At 40.8% G+C, this 17,706-nt stretch overlaps 1 protein-coding gene across 2 annotated transcripts in view; it reads left to right on the top strand.

Annotated features, from left to right (window-relative positions):
- CNKSR1 (connector enhancer of kinase suppressor of Ras 1) overlaps nt 1-17,706 on the top strand; it is a 35,119-nt gene that overhangs the window by 588 nt on the left and 16,825 nt on the right. For both annotated transcript variants that reach the window (XM_042440803.1, XM_042440802.1), the window contains exons 2-10: nt 3,452-3,609; nt 4,803-5,005; nt 6,562-6,646; nt 10,525-10,566; nt 11,738-11,857; nt 13,219-13,278; nt 13,958-14,026; nt 14,759-14,890; nt 15,983-16,068. In XM_042440803.1, coding sequence (XP_042296737.1) covers nt 3,452-3,609; nt 4,803-5,005; nt 6,562-6,646; nt 10,525-10,566; nt 11,738-11,857; nt 13,219-13,278; nt 13,958-14,026; nt 14,759-14,890; nt 15,983-16,068 — 955 coding nt within the window. The remainder of the gene's footprint in view (nt 1-3,451; nt 3,610-4,802; nt 5,006-6,561; nt 6,647-10,524; nt 10,567-11,737; nt 11,858-13,218; nt 13,279-13,957; nt 14,027-14,758; nt 14,891-15,982; nt 16,069-17,706) is intronic.

Below are 17,706 nucleotides of genomic sequence, written 5' to 3'. Positions count from 1 at the left end.
TCTTTCAGTTAGTCTCAAAGGTGCTACAATTTATTATTGTTGTTGTTGTTGTGATAGGTTTGCCTTAGGGTTGTCCTAAGTTGGAAACAACTTGAAGGCACCCAACAAGCACACTCAGAGGGGCATTAATTATTATTATTATTATTATTATTATTATTATTATTCAAAGATATAGCTGTGTTAGTCTGTAGAATCTGTACATAGAACTTGCCGCACCGTTGAGACTCATTGAAAGAAAGAAGGCAGCATGAGCTTTTTGTAGACTTCAGTCTCCTTCCTCAGATGCATTTGGTGGAGTGGAAGCCAGGCACAGACATATATAATGCCATTGGTATGTGAGGATGTCAGTACAAATGACCTGCAACTTAATTTCCATACCCAAAGGATTTGTTATTTGAATTGACATCCTCACATATCAATGACATATATATGTCTGTGCCTGGCTTCCACTCCACCAAATGCAACTGAGGAAGGAGACTGAAGGCCTGTTACAGACTGCCAAAATAAGGCTGCTTCGGGTCTCTTTGGAGGTGTGCTGTTTAAATGATGCATGCATCCTAAGAATCCGGAAGCTGCCCCAAAGCTGCACTCCAGTGCTTAGGAATGGAGTGTGGCTTTGGCGCGACCTCCGGACTCTTAGGACCCATGCATCATTTAAATAGCATACCTCCAAAGAGACCCAAAGCAGTCTTATTTTGGCAGTCTGTAAGAGGCCGAAGTCTACAAAAAGCTCATGCTGCCAACTTCTTTCTTTCAGTGAGTCTCAAAGGTGCTACAAGAAGCTCTCTCTACATGTAGCAGTTGCTGGAAATGGTGGTCATACATAGCCATATGCATCTGAGGCTTTCATGGCTGGCATTCATAGTTTTTTGTGGGTTTTTCGGGCTATATGGACATGTTCTAGAAGAGTTTATTCCTGACGTTTCGCTAGTATCTGTGGCTGGCATTTTCGGAGGATGCTGGCCTGGTCACACAGTGTGTGTGTGTGTGTGTGTGTGTGTGTGTGTATCCAACTCTCTTCCAGGCCAGCATTCTCTGAAAATGCCAAAGCCACAGATGCTGGCAAAACATCAGGAATAAACTCTTCTAGAACATGGCCACATAGCCTGAAAAACCCACAAAAAACTGTACTACAAGATCTCTGCGCAGATACTACAGACTAGCATGGCTATATCTTTGAATTATTATTATTATTATTATTATTATTATTATTATTATTACTCAAAGCTGTATTAGTCTTGTTGTCATTATTATGCCCCTTTGAGTGTTTGTGTTGGGTGCCTTCAAGTTGTTTCCAACTTTGGTCAACCTTAAGGTGAACCTATCGCAGGGTTTCCTTGGCAAGTTTCTTCAGAGGGGGTTTGCCATTGCCATCTTCTGAGGCCCAGAGAGTGTGACTTAAAGCCCTTTTATCCAGAACTCAAGCTAGAAGGAAATGCCAAGGTGCCAGGGATGCTAAGAGAGCCATCCATCCAGCCACCCTCTCTTTGCTTACGTGAACCAAAAGCATTCCTGGGCTGGGCAGGGTTTGCTTTCGTGGTTCCATGAGTGGGATGACAGTTTCTCCACTTCCCTAAGCAAGACTGTGGTTTTTATTTTCTTGATCTTGCCAGGTGTTGAGTTTGTGGATGGGCAAGAAAGTAAGCAAGAAGGGGCTATAGTAAAGAAGTTAGCGCAATGCTTCTCGTTCCCAATTTTTCCTAGTCCCCTTTTGGGTCCTTAAATTGAAGGCCTTCTCTGCAGCCTTTCAAACTGGGAGGCAAAGGAATAGAACTGCAAATAAATTAAGAAAGAAGGAAGGAAAGAAAGAAATAGAACTGAAAACGGAGAAGGAGGAAAGTTCAGGCAAGTCCTTCCAATTTCCATTTCTGTGCAGTTGCAATATACGTTAAAAAAAAATATCCATAGTGCACTAATATGTGACGCTTCAATGTTTCAGATTTTAGAAATTAGGTTTTAAGGTATCTCCTCCAGCCTTTATTTGTTTGTTTGTTTGTTTTCTATGCCACCTTTCTCCCAGAAAGGGACCCAAGACGGCTCACAAATAAACACTCTTTAAAAACTTATTACAATAAAACAATTAAAACAGCACGTAAAAACAGTATGAAATTACAAACATTGAAACCACAGTGAAACCTCAATACCTACCCCATATAGCCTGGCTAGAGATTGCTATTGCTGTTGTTGTATGACTTCATGTTGTTTCCAACTTATGGGGACCCTATTATTATTATTATTATTATTATTATTATTATTATTATTATATCCCATTCCCCTCCCTAAGTTGGGACTCAAAGCAGCTTCCAATTTAAAAGCACAGTACAATTAAAAACATGCAAAAGTGACAGTTAAAATAGAATTAACGCATTACAGTATTAAATATATTCATTTAAAAAATAAAATAAAAGTAAAAATGATAAAAAGACTTTAAACCATACACTTTAAAACATCCCCAGGACATTCTTTAAAAACTTTGTTTTAAAAGCCTGTCTGAATATTAATATTAATATTATTATTAATAATAATAATCTTAGCTTAGGAGAACAAGGAGAGGGTCCTTCTGGCTTCGCTGGGAAGGGAGCTCTAGACTCTATCACAGAGTTTCCTGGGGCTGAGAGTGTGTGACATGCCCAAGATGGGTTTCCATGGCCAAGTGGGGAATTGAACTACAGAACAGTAGTTCAATGCTCAAACTATTACATCATGCTGGCCCAGAGATTGCTATCCTGACTAAGGCTGCATCTACACTGTAGAAATAATGCAGTTTGACACTACTGGTTCAGTGCGATGGAATTCTGGGATCTGCAGTTTGGTGAAATATGTAGCCCCTTCTGTCAGAAAGGTCTGGTGCCACAACAAACTACACATCCCAGGATGCCTTAGCTGTTAAGGCCATGTCAAACTGCATCATTTCTGCAGTGCAGATGCAGCCTAGGGCTACTGGTATTTGCAGTCCAGCAACATGTGATTTTTCACAATTGTTTTAAAGATTACTTTCAAAAGTTAAGCCAAAGATTCTGAAGTATTGACATGTTCTGTATCTGTGCAAAAGTTGACAACTGAGCTCGGGAATGATAATGTTTATGTACCAGGGACGGTGTGTTTGTTTGCAAAGAGGGAGACGTCACACATCGGGCTGAAAGTAGCTGCCTGTTGGAAATGTGTAGTATAGTCTCCTCAATTATGGTCACCGCTGTTAATAATGATGCTTACACTATTGGGTTTGTGCTGAAACACGTGAATTGGCTACCCAAAGAAAGGATTGCAGGGGGGGGGGGGGTGTTCTTGGCAAGAGACAGAGTCTAACATTTAAATCTCTACGCAACGCTGGATCACATCAGGGATCTATCTTGGCATCTTCTGCATTCAAACCTGTTGATCTACTGCTGCATTTTCATGGAAGAAAGGATGCTTCTCCTCTGAATGTGTCTCCTCTCTACCCCATGTTTAGGATTGGATCCGGCCTTACAAGACTACCCATTTGAGACATGGGGCCTGAATGGGAAGAGGCTGCTCCGTCTGTCCTATCGGGACTTGGAGGCTTTGGGCATGAGCCAAGTTGGCCATCAGGAGCTGCTCCTGGAAGCGGTGGAACAACTCTGCGTCTTGGTGAGTCCATGGCCCAACAAGACCTTCCATGAACTTAGTGATGTTCTCCTTTTCTTGCCAGGCTAGTGAATCTGTAGCTCTCCAGATTCTGCTACATTACAATACCTATCTGGAACAGCCATCTTGCTAATGGGAGTAGCAGCTCAAGAGTATCTGGAGGGACACTTGCAGAGCTTGGAAATTTTGCTTTTGGGGTGGCAATTTCCTGTAACCATGTTCTTTCTGGGAAATGTAGTATTACTACTACTACCATTTCTTCTTCTTCTTCATCATCATCATCATCGAATTTTACATATTCAAGACAACATAGCACAAACCAAATCCGTACTCCAACCATACTCCATACTCCTACCTAGAAAACATACATAAAGACAAACATATATTTTAAAAAAACAATTCCGATATTGATCTCAGCTCTTTCATTCTCCCTTATACCACAAGGTTGCGAGTTCAAGACCAGCAAAAGGGCCCAAGCTTGACTCAGGCTTGCATCCTTCCGAGGTCGCTAAAATGAGTACCCAGACTGTTGGGGGCAAATTAGCTTACTTGCTAATTAGCTTACTTGCTGTTCACCGCTATGATCTTTGGAATAGCGATATATAAATAAAACAAATTATTATTATTATTATTATATCCTAATTCAAATGCTCTCTTCACTACATCTTCCATCCACATTCAGTCACTTCCTTTCCTCCAGCTCTCACATTTCCCTTTGCATGCCTTAAAAAGTAAACTGTCTTTCTACTGAATAACTAATTAGTTTAACCTACAGTTCTCTGTTAATTTGTTAATTCCCCATATAATCCCTATAATTAAATTTCAACGTTTCTAACAGAAAAATGTCTATAATTTTTTTGAAAAAATACCTCTACTCTTTACTTATTTTTGAATTTCCTTATTATTACATTCTTATTCTTATTCTTTATATTATTCTTTATTATTTTATTTTATTTATGGGAGATCTAGCATTACAAAGAAATTTACCCACCCACTGTCCACAGGTTACCTGCTTTAATGAGTTACAGTAGTTTGATTTGTATTATTATTATTAAGCTTTATTTATATAGTGCTGTAAATTTACACAGCGCTGTACATAGAATCGATTAAAATAGATAAAATAAACCTGCCTATGGCATACATTCTACAGAAACAATTAAATATATATATATATTAGTACATATTCTTCTCATTAGAACTATGAGCTGTCGACGCTGAACCTGCGGATTCTGACGGAGAAGCTTCAAGGGGTCATTCGGACAATCCAGGCATTTATCATGAGCCATCGAAAAGTCAGCACCTACAACGGAGATGCCGTTGACAAGCCCACCTCAGACCTCCTGGCCTGCGTTGTAGAGCTGATTGGGGCTGCCAAAGGTCTCTTCTTATGGCTCAACAGGTATTTCGAGTCAATGGATCATGACCTGCTTTTGGAGGGTAGAGGAAGGTCATGTAGGAGATGGAGTGAGCTTGTTTTCTGTTGTTCCAGAAACTAGAATGAGAACCAATGAATCAAAACACAAGAAAAGAGATTCCACTTAAACTGTAAGAGCTGCTCAACAGTGGGATGGACTGCCTCAGAGGGTGGTGGACCTTCTTTGGAGGTCTTCAAACAAAGGTTAAATAGGTATCTCTTGGGAGCCTGCCAAATGGTGAAGGGTCTGGAAACCATATCCTATGAGGAACGACTTAGGGAGCTGGGCATGTTTAGCCTGGAGAAGGGAAGATTAAGAGGTGATATGATAGCCCTGTTTAAATACTTGAAGGGATGTCATATTGAGGAGGGAGCAAGCTTGTTTTCTGCTGCTCCAGAGATTTGGACCTAGAGCAAGCTACAGAAAAGCGATTCCACCTCAACAGTAGGAGGAACTTCCTGACAATAACGGCTATTTGACAGTGGAACACACTCCTTCCTCAGAATGTAGTGGAGTCTCCTTCCTTAGAGGTCTTTAAACAGAGGCTGGATGGCCATCTGTCGGGGATGCTTTGATTGAGAGTTCCTGCATGGCAGAATGAGGTTGGACTGGATGGCCCTTGTGGTCTCTTCCAACTCTATGATTCTATAATTCTTAATACTAAACTGTGACCCAGAACATGGAAAAGCAACTCTTTTGGGCCACAACTCCCAGGTTCCCCCAGCCAATATGGTCAGTTGCTGAAATGGCTGGAAGATTCTGGGAGCTATATTCCAAAAAGTAACTGACCTAAGGGTTACTTTCCCAAGGACTGCTGTCACTGATTGTTATGTCCAAACTAGGCCAATATCTTCAGTTATGACAAAGTTATTGGATACGCAATCTAGTCTTGTAGCTATGTATGCAATCTGCCTTTGAGATAAAAGAAGTGAAATGTTCATAGAGTATGCCTAAGATGTCCCATTTACAGAAATCTGTCTCTCCCATAGACACACTTGAGTGTGCTGATTTATAGTTATGGTTGGCAATGTATACATAATAAATATAATGCATACAAAAATACCGTTTCTCTCCCCTTTATTTCTCTCCCCTTTTTGCCTGTTTGGGCTGCTATCCTGAAGTTAATGGGAGAATATTTTCATTCATTCTTTGCATCCTTATCTTGTTTATCTTTTAAAACTGGGCTTGAATATAACAGCTCTTCAAGTAGAAGCATGTCCCACAATGGCTCTATTTCAGAGTTTGGGAAAGGTGTTTGTTTGGATGACAACTTCTCAGTATACACACTTCTGGGTGCTATAGCCCAAACAGTAACTTATTTTGTAAAATAAGATGCAGGGCACCCTACGTAATAATATTTGGTCAGTGGAGACCCAATGGAAGGTTGACTTTACTAATGATTCTGACTGTTGAGGTACGGTCACTGATCCAGTGTGCTTTAAAGGTCTGGTTCACGCTTTTGATGTTATAATGTTCTCCTTGCACCATAAATTGGTGGAAGAGTATTTTGTGGGAGGATTTAACTGACCTATTCTTGCAGGTATCTGTTCTCTCAACTGCATGATTACTCAGCCAGCCGAGACATCATCTGGCTCTGCGGAGACTTGGCAGAGATTGTACAGAAGGTAAGTCGCTACAGCGGCAGCCCAGATGTGGAGTAGCCTCCCCACAAAGCATAAGAGAGATTTCTGTACCCTACTAGGTGTTGTTAGGCTACAAGTCCTATCGTTCTTGGCATCTGTCAATTTGTAGAATCTTGCCCTTCCCAGTTAGTTCAAGCAAAAGCAAAGTGCTGCAGCCATTCCTAGCTTGTATGGTTTTCTTCATTGATACCTTTTGCCATCTTGATTCACTCTCTGGTGTTGTTTGGCCACATGTGACCCAGTTTTCATCTGTAAAATGTTAAAGGGTATGCAACTAAAATTTCTCAGAATAGTACAGTCTGGTCAAGCATACTTGGTTAAATTTTTCCCACCACTTAGGCATACTTTCACAGCCCTTCATTTTCAGATCTACAGCCATGATTGATGGCAGATATGTTCAAGCAAAATCTGATATGAACATAATTTATGACGGGGCTCCAGAAAATGATGATGATGATGATGATGATGATGATGATGATGATGATTATTATTATATTGTATAATATACAATAATATATTGTATAATATTATTATACAATTTTTAGCTCTGTCTTTTCTTGCTTATATTCTATTGCTGTTTCAGACAGGATTGTTTTTATTTCTCGGTCTGATACTGACTCTGCCATAAGTCACAAGTTTTCTGTTTTGCTTTGGCAGCAGTGAAAAGCTGGGCAAAAATTGTTTCTGACTTAGCAGTTGATTTTTCTGGCTGTGTTTTTATCCAATTACAGTGGTGTTGTTTAGTTTTGATGTGCTGTATTTGATGTCAAGTATTTTAATCCTATTTAATTTTTAAATATTTGCATTTATTTTTCATTTAAATAGTCTAGATTTATGTGTGATTTGTTGCATGCTGTATTTTTAAATTTCACTGGTATGTGATGGCCTATGGCTTGAGCATTAGTAAACTACTACTACATACACCCAATAGTCCCAGTTAATCCTTTGCTGTTGCACTTTTTCAGCTGATTTTAAAATATCCCAATTTTTTACTTTCTCTCTCTGTCATCAGTCTGCTTCAGTTGCTGCAAACTGAGTTTAAATTGCAAAACTAGTTTGCACTCATTTAACTCAGCAGGGAGAAAGAAAAGGAGAGGTGGAATATCTCTCTTCCCCATAGGCTCAAGCAAACCATACTGCTCCATGCTCTTGTCGCTTGTGTGTTCTTCCTTCTTAATAACTTTTGCCATCTTAACCACCTCTGATGTCACTTGGCCACACATGTCCTAGTTGTCATCTGTGAGTGTGGATGGATATGCTACTACACTATTGTCACTCTAAAAAATATTAGCAAATGAAATAATCAAAAACCAGTATTGATTGCACACAGCCAATACTTCTGTATCACCTCCCAGCCCACAAGGGCTTCTGAGCCAGTGAACAAATAAAAACCATCTTTACAAAGATGAAAACACTTTTAAAACACCTTAAAGTATTCTTTTAAAAAAAAATCCTAAAAAGCTCTTAAACTGATCCTATGAAGTTGGTCCTTTCAGTTTGTGCCTGTTAAGCAACAACAAACCATTACAGTCTGCCCTCCATATCCATGGATTCCTTACCCATGGGTTCAAGCATCCACAGCTTGAAAATATTCCAAAAATATATAAACTCCAAAAAGCAAATCTTGATTGTGCCATTTTATATCAGGGACACTGTTTTACTACCCCATTGTATTTAATGGGATTTGAGCATCCACAGATTTTGGTATCCATGAGGGTCCTGGAACCAACCACAGCGGATACCAAAGGCCCACTGTATTAAGCTTCCTTAACTGTGCAATGGTGTGGTATCAGTACTGGATCATTGTGCTATGAAGAAATTGTTGTGCAACTTATCCCAAAGTCGAATCTCTTTGACATTCCAAATAAAGTCATCCACAGCCAAGCTATGGACTGCCCAGTTTTGTTGCTATGTTTTGGCTGAAAGAAAATGAGAGGTTTGTACTTAAATGAACTGAAGGGGAATGGCAGCTAACCAGAAAGGGTGGGAGGAGAGGATGGGAAGAGGGCAGTAAACAAAATTGGAAGAGGACAGGGTGCGACTGAGCTGTCTTTTATAGAAATAATCCGGTGAGTCACGCTTTGAGATTGGGGTCAGGGTTGGCTGCTTGAAAGTGGGGAATCTCCATTTTCGGTTGACTGTTGCCCCAGTAAAAGGAGACCAAATGTGCCAAGGTTTCATTCTGGTCAGAACAACTCTGGCAGGTAGGATTGTTTGCGGTGACCTCTCTGTGAAATGTTCCTTTAACTGGTGCATGTTGTGTGTCTCTTTCCGTGGTGGAATTTGTGGAATGAGCAGGAGGGACTGATGATAAATGTCTCCTTGGAGGAAACCACACTGACCAGCCCTAGGAGAAGAGAGCATGGGAAAGGAGACAGATGAACAGGAAGGAAAAATGTGAGGATTGTAATAGCAAGGCAAAGTTGAAAATACTAAAGGAGAGGAGAGCGGGTGAACAAAGGTGTGTTGCGTTGCAGAAAGTCTAAAAAGAATTGGCGTTTTGCTATCTATCTATATAAAGGAAGATAAAAAAAGTGTGGTTTTGTTTTTCATCCTGCTATTGCAGATTTGATATCCTGGTACCAAGCAGTCAAAGAAAATAAGTAAAAATGGGTTTTATAAGACTATTGCTTTGTTTCTATGAAACCCGCTTTCTTTAATGTTCAGTAGCACCTCTGCCTGATGGATGGTATTCCACTTTTAAGGTGTTTTGAAGCATTAGTTGTGGTTAGCTGCATGTGACGCATACAAACACAAGTTTAGTTTGCAGTGTGTTTTGAGATTTTTTAAAAATACAGTATTAGTCACTAATATTACAGTATTTAAAATACTGTATTAGTGACTAATAATACTGTATTAGTGGCTAATACAATACAAGATCCACCATTTGCTGGAAGGAAAGACAAGATCAGGGATAGAGGACTGGGCTGATGGCAACAATCTATAGACCCTGTTTATCTTGTCTCAGTACTGTAGTGTAGGCTGTAGTTGTATAGTGAAGCCAAGGCTCACAACACACACTGGTTCATTCAGATGAACAGGTATGATGACATGATCTGCTATGCGCATACACACAGGCCCTCAGGGCTTTCCTTTTATTTCTGAGTTCATCTGCAATCCTCATAGGAGATAGAGAGGAAATGGGTTTTTCCCAGCCATACAGTACTGTTATGATCCAGTGTAATGCAAAGTTTTTGGAAGGTGAGGGTGGAATTTGGGCAATTGAAAGCTATTTGCTTTACAAAAGACCTGTTTCCTGAGGACTCCTAGAGGTAGTTTATCATGCAGTCTAAAAGCACAATAAATAAATTCCTATCTGGATATGCCAGGATAGAATTTTCTGCATGGAAAGCTCAAAGCATGGGAGAGAGAAAAGAACATCAACTGCAATATAGTGAAAATGGGAAGGTTTACTCTCTGTAGAAAAAAGATTGAGGGTGTGCTGTGCAGAAAACAGAAGCCGAAGGCTGCAAAACTGACTTCTCATCTTGAGGCTGAGGGCTACCCTTCATGAGAAGGAATCTAAAATCCAAGTCAGATCATAAAATCCAGCAAATTTACTTGCAGTTCTCAGATGGAGTATCAATGAAGCAGCTTAATGGAATGAGGGAAAATCAACCCATAGTACACAGACTTGTTGCTTGGGCCCCTACTAAAGACTTGGAGACATTAATTTTTGGACTTGGGAAAAGTAACTTTTTCAAGCTCTAAAAAAAAAACGCCACAGGGTGAACATTTGATATTTAACTTGAACAACTGCCACATTATTGCACCTCAGGCTCCCACCTTTCTCAGGTATAGCTTGAAAAGGCCACCTGTAGCTTCTGTTGCTTTATCTTTCTTTGCATTGATTCTTGCAGGACTGCACCGTCTCTGAGAGGGAGGAGAGGATCTTGCTGATTGTAAGTATTGTAGTTTGGTGGTCTCTTGATGCCACAGAAGAAAAGGCAAATCCTCACTGGGAAATGGCTTTCAGCAGTTGGCCTGCCATTTCTTTTTCTCTTCTTGAGCTTCTTCTTCATGTGGCTATTCTCAAATTCACCAGGGGCTGGATTTTACAGAATCGCTTAGTAAACCATTCTGCAAGCAAGTTGTAAGTCTTGTTGCTCACACAATTAGGTATCCAAGACATCTCTGTGTGGTGTCTTGGATACCTCATTGTGTGACAGCAATGTAATGGGGGCATGTGTGTACCATTCACCCTGTATCTGGTTTCCCACAGTTGCTGGTCAGATGTCCTGAAGGAAACACCTCCACCTCCAAAAGCAGGATGCATATACACTAAAATCATCCTATTTGAGTTCTCCAACAAGGGAGTTTATCAAACGGGAGGAATTTCTCTTAAATTCGAATGAAAAGAAAGTGGGGCCAGAACGCATTCACTTAAAGCTGCTAGTTTAGCACAATTACTTGAATGCACATTGTATTCGAACTGGCTTCCCATTGTCTGAAAATAGCATGCCATTGCCTGAATTTGCATGTGGCAGTCTATCACGCAATAATGTGAAACCACATGATTGCGTTCGGACTGACTTCCCATTACCCGAATTTGTGTGTAGTGGGTTATCACACAATAACGTTAAACCCCATGATTGCATTCAGATTACCATTGGATTATACTTCCAGTTTTCCTTGTCTGATAAACTCCATAGTCTCTCTAATACTGGATAATAGTTTATCACCATTGCGTGATCAGTAGATGTTGAGTCTCCCTTATCCCGAAATCCGAAATATTTTCAAAACCAAAACTTTTTTCATGGATGGGTGTGATAGTGACACTTTTGCTTTCTGATGGTTCAGTGTAAACAAACTTTATTTTGTGCACAAAACATATTTTATTTTACAATAGTGTATAAAATTATCTTCAGATTATGTGTGCATAATAAGGTGTATATGAACTGGTCCTTCATAAATCAATTTTAGATTTGGTTCCCATCTCCACGATATCACCTTATGTACATATATATAAATATAGATATTCCAAAATTTGGAGCTGTCATTAATTTGTATTATAAGGGACAGATGGGCCTGGCTTCTTTTAAAGGAAGAGCTTTTCCGTTTTGTATCCTGCAGGGAAGACACATCTTTGGGATATGTGAACAAATCTTGACTCACAGTCCTGTCAACCTCCTGAATCAAACTGCCATCTTGGAGACAGTGGAGCTGGTGCCAACGGGGCCAGAAGACAGTTTGGTGAGCCAGGCACACACACACACACTTTTCCTTTCTCTTTTGTAAGGACGTTGTTGGGGGGGGGGGACTCAATGCAAAACCTTTCGGCTTAATACTGTAGCTATAAATGCTGATACAGTCCTTCACTGTTTGTACAGGGAATAAGGAGTAGGAATAAAAATAAATAAATAAAGCACAATACAGTGGCTCTTCCCCGTCCACGGGGGTTTGATTCTGCTTCCCACCCCATCCTGGTGGATGACAAAAACTGCAGAAGGACATGCTTCATATTATTACAAAACTCAAATTGTTGTATTTTGGACACATCATGAGAAGGCATGAATAACTGGAAAAACCAATAATGCTAGGAAAGGTAGAGGGAAGTAGAAAGAGAGGAAGGCCGCATGCAAGATGGATGGACTCTATTAAAGCGAACACAGGTATGGGCTTGCAGGAGTTGAGCAAAGCATTGGAGGGCAGAGGGACTTGGAGATGTCTCATCAGCAGGGTCATCATGGGTAGAGATCGACTCAAGGGCAGTTAACAACAACCTGTAATTTGCAGGAACACATCAGCGCATCCATGTACATTCACTACCACTGAATAATATGGGCTATATTGATCTGCAGGCAGTCAAATCCATGGATTGCCAGCCCATTGATATAAAGTTGTTGTTGTTGTTGTTGTAGTTGCTGTGTATCTTCAAATTGTTTCTGACATATGGTGACTCTAAGGCAACCTATAATGAGGTTTTCTGGGGCTGAGAATGTGTTACTCACCCAAGGTCACACAGTGAGATTCCATTGCCAAGCAGGGAATCGAATCTTGATCTCCAGTATTATTGTTCAATACTCATAGCACTATACCATGCTGGCTCTTGGCAATACAAAGGGTCCACTATAATTAGAGATATTGCTTTTCTCCAACACAGTTCCCTGAATCCTGGGATTTATAGTCCAGAAAAGTAAATTTTTTAACCTCTGTACTTAACCATTTGCTTATGTTTTCATTATTTCAGGGACATGCAAACTTTTTTTTCCTATTAAGAGCTGGATTTTACTGAAAAGAATCTGCCAAGGATTTCATGGAAGTAGTGGGCGCATGGCAGGTGTGGGGTGCTCTTAGGGAATGGTGGCATTTGTGTAACTACCTAAGGCATTTTTGGCTGAGGTCTAATCTGGACCAGAGGTTCTCACATTGGGATATAAATGTATACTCAGACTAGCAGTACCTGCCCAACATCTCTGCCATCATTGGAAGTCTGATCCTCTGAGGCCTGAATACTGTAAAGCAGGTGCACAGCCTCAGAAGTCCTGTCTGTCCCTGATCCACGAACCAGAATTTGTTCTGATAACTCTGTCTCTTATGTCTTCTCTCTGTAGGGCATTGAGATTAAGTCCTCACCTTCTTGTCTCCATTTCATATCAGGAACTGCCCCAGAGGTGAGTAAAAGATTTATTTGTGGCTTTGGCTCATCTCCTCAAGCACATTCCTATATAGAAGGAAGGTAACCTTAACTGAGATCTTAAAATAGCCCACCGTGACTATCCCATGATTTTCCGTCTCTGAAATGAGGTTTGTCAGAAGTGTGGCTAACTCATTTGGAACTCATTTTTCCTCTTCAAGCTATGGCTGGGGCTTAGCTGGAGTTTGGAAACATTATTTTTTTGGATGACAATGCTCAGAACCCTGTGCTAGCATGTCCTGCTTGTGGGGGATTCTGAGAATTATAGTCCAAACAAGCACGTTTCCTAAGTGTTACCTAATTTGTTGTCTTCCTGTGTACCACTCTCAATGGTGATTCCTTCTGCGTCATACTAAACTCAGCCAGAAACTTTCCTCTTCTCTCTCGGAGCTCCTCAGCATGGCTGGTTCCTTCATTCCCTAGCAGCCTTTACTGAGCTGGAATTACTGAAAAGGTCAGGGCTTAAAGTTAATGCTTAATCCCCTCTTCAGCAGCGTCCCCCCGTGCTTTGCAGTCTCGACTTTCACTGTCTAGAAAGCTTCTTACTTGGGTTTTACTTGGTGAGAGTGTCTATGTTACTTCTTTCTCCTTTCTGGAAGAGGCAGCCCTGAACATGATGTTGTCCTGATTTGTTTGTTGGGTAACTTTCTTTTCAGTCCCCTGTTGAACACTGCAACAGAGTCCTCCCAGGAGATGAGATAGTACAAGTCAACGGTCAGGTCGTGGTATGTACAGGTTTCATTCTTGCTTTCTTCTGTTGTTGAGTTTGTTGTTAACTGCCCTGGAGTTGACGCCAACTCATGGTGATGTGTAGTTTGGTGAGGTACTTAGAATGCTCTAGCACACTTGCCTAAATTACAGCAAAAGTCTCTGGCAGAGAATTGTAAGTAACTTATGAAACTACAAATCCTAGGGATCATTGGTATGGGGCTATGGCAATTAAAGTAGCTTCAAAGCACTATAAACACATGAGATCGTCTAAGAAATGTTGGACCTCAGCACCCATCATCCCTAGGCATCATTCTCATGGCGAGTATTATAGATGTTGCAGTCCAAATATATTTGATCACAGAAGTGGCAAAGCTGTCAGAACAATGTACAAGAGAACCCCCTCCCCAATACAATTTAGTTAAATACAATATTTTTAAAGAAACATAATCATAACTGTAAGAATCATCTGGACCAGGGATGCAAATTGTATTATCCTCCAGATGTTGGACTATTAACTCCCATCAGCAATACATAGCATAGCCAGTTATGAGGAATGATGGGAATTATACCTGCCCATCATCTGGAAGGATAGATTTACTTCTCATTTGGGCAGACGGGTTTGTTTTATTTTTCTTTACTATATTTATGCCTGCTTTTCTGTATAGATGTGCAGCACACCTACTAGAAAAGAATGCCAGTTAAAACAAAGTGTACACAATGAATAGATAATCTGTCAATCCATGCAGGTAGGCTGGACCCGGATGAATCTGGTGAAGAAGCTTCTTGAGGTACCAGATCGGGTGACTCTGGTGCTGAAGAAAATCCCACTTGTTTTTGTAGAATCCTCTAGTTCCCCTGGATCTCCTCCTCATCAACAGGTAAGCAACACCTGTTCTGCTTTGGTAAGATCTCACTTGGAAAAGTGTCTCCAGTGCTTAGTATCACTGTCCAAGAAAGATATTAACAAACTTGACATGCTCAGTGGAGGATGACCAAAATGGTAAAAGGTCTAGAAACCAAGCCCTATGAGGAGCGGCATAGGGATGCGGGAATGTTTGTCTTGGCAAAAAGAAGCTTGAGAGGTAATCTGATAGCCATCTTTAAATATCTGAAGGGATGTCATGTAGAAGATGGAGCAAGCTTGTTTTCTGTTGTTCCAGAGACTAGAATGAGAATCAGTAAATTCAAAACATAAGAAAAGAGATTCCACCTAAACATTAGGAAGAACGTCTTTAGTGCAAGAGCTGTTCAACAGTGGAATGGACTGTCTGAGCGGATGGTGGACTCTCTGTCTTTGGAGGTCTTTAAACAAATGTTGAATAGGCATCTCTCGAGTGTGCTTTAGTTGCATGTCCCTGTTCTGTTTGGATTAGATGGCTCCTTCCAACTCTATAATTCTATTACTCTGTGATTCCATGAACATCTAAAACAGTCTTCTCCACCTTGGTTCCCTCTAAATGTATCGAATCATCTCTTCAGACCTTGCTTTTTTGGGATTACAGCTTCCAGAATTTCCCAATCAGCATGGCAATTGTCCATATTACATGGAGGATTTTGGGAGCTATAGTCCACAAAATACCACTTCTAGCCTTTACAAGATGGTGCCTCCCTGCCTATGCTGGCTTGTATGGAGGGGTCCTTAATTTAAAACAGGCTGAAAATCCCCAGCTGGTATGGCGAGTTGTCATTCAAAAAAGTAATGTTTCCAATCTGTATTGGATGGCTACAGGTTGGAACTGAAAAGGCCTTTCCGGTGCACCAGAAGTGCCTCAGTAGCCCCATGTTTCCAAATAAACCCATGACTAATCATGTTATGCCTCATGCTCATTCCTTGTCAGGACTTTTACAGCTTCTCTGGAGTTTCGTTCCTGACTCAGCGGAAAGCACCATCTCAGCCACGTACATGAGTTACAGTAAAGAATTGGCTTTTACGTATAATGCATAGGCCGCTTTGTCTGTTCATCTTGTAGGCGCTGGACAGTTTCTTGGATGCTTTGGAACCGACACGCCTTGGGAGTGATGAGTCTCCGACAAGTTCTGCTTCCCCATCTTCCAGGTTAGGAATGGATCATTTGTGGGGCTTTTCTCATTTTGGTCTCAGGTGTGGCAGGGGCTCTTGAACTTCAACTTTTCCCAATGTAGTGCCTGCCAGGTACAACTCCCATAATCCCCCAGCCATCACAAGAAATGATGGTATCATGCCAGGAATGGTAGAAGCTTGACATGGAGTTGGGTATATGTCTTGGGACAAAAAGGCTTGAAGTTGGGCTTAGGTTTGGGGACAAAAAGGCTTGGGAGATTCTTCCTTCATGTCCAGGAGATACTTGCATGAAAGACATTTTGTGCTCAAACTGTTGATCTTCTATTGATAGTAGTGTTGGAAAGCATGTACACTTTCCAATATAAGTTCAGGATATTATCCTGTATATTTCCACAAAGTCCTCTTCTGCCACTTTGTCATGACATGGAGTAATGTTTTGTTGCTTAACATTTCTTTCAACCTCAGGTAGCAAAATCCAGTCAATTTATTTTGACTGGCAAGAAATCCAGCCAGGATCTGCTCTTCTCCTTTGGGAGTTAAAGGACAATAAAATATAATTAAATAAATAACTGTCTGCTGCCTTTGCATGACATCTGAATCGCCCACCTTTCTCTGTCCCATGGTGTGGCCTCTTGACACTAACTCATACTGCCTCCTTGAATTTGACAAAGTTACCTGGTTGAACTACAACTTCCAGCATCTGCTATCTTACATGGCTATAGTTGTTTTTGAGAAACATTTCCAGGTTCTGCAGGAAGGTGTGGGTTAACTCCAGAGCGCTGGCATCAGGGTAGATGGTCCTACTACTGAAAATGACACTGTACTCTCCAGCATGGCTGTGGGCTAAAGAGTTTGAGGGGGGGCAGTGTAATTTAAAGAAGTAACTTTTGCAAATGGTTCCTTCCCCCAGAGTTAAAGGGCAAGGTGTGTCCTGGTCTTCAGAACCCAAGATGGTCAGTGCTACTTGTAAAGTCGTAAATAACATGGGTCAGGTTATCTGAAAGACCACCTCCTCCCATATATGACCTTGTCCAGAATCTAAGATCTTCAGCAAAAGCTCTGTGACAATTCCTAGCCTATCATCCCCTGAAGCTGGACTGATGGGTTTCCTCTGTAGCTGCACACAACGGTGGAGTTCTCTCCTGAGAGATCTCATGCCTGCTTCATCCCTTCTGAGTTTCCAGCAAGTAGGAAGAAGTGTGCTATTTCACTTGGTCTTTGGTTTTGAGAATAGGGGTGCATGCACCAGGAGTTAGAAAAACTGTTTTTAAATTATCTGGTTTTGGAATTAATTTTACAGAAGCGTTTTGGACTGTGTTTAAATTGTTTTCAGTTATATATTAAATGTTTTAAGTGCTTTTATCCATTGTGTCTTGCTTCAGGGACTCTGGGGATGAGTTGAGAGGCAATAAATAAATGCCACAAATAGGAAATGGAAAGCACCTATTAGGGTCCACAGGCAAAAGAAGAAATGAGCCTCACATGCTTACTAATGGCTGAAGCGTATACTTTAAAAAGGTTTTCTGAATACAGGTTGAGTCTCCTTTACCTGGAATCCAAAATCCTCCAAAACTACTCTTTCCTGAGTAGCTGAGATAGTGATGCCTTTGGTTTCTGATGATGTACAGAAACTTTGTTTTATGCATAAAACCA

This window comes from Sceloporus undulatus, chromosome 9, assembly GCF_019175285.1.
Source record: "Sceloporus undulatus isolate JIND9_A2432 ecotype Alabama chromosome 9, SceUnd_v1.1, whole genome shotgun sequence".
Taxonomy (NCBI): Eukaryota; Metazoa; Chordata; class Lepidosauria; order Squamata; family Phrynosomatidae; genus Sceloporus; species Sceloporus undulatus.
The sequence above is the reverse complement of the archived record's forward strand: the minus strand, read 5'-3'. Positions and strand labels throughout refer to the sequence as shown.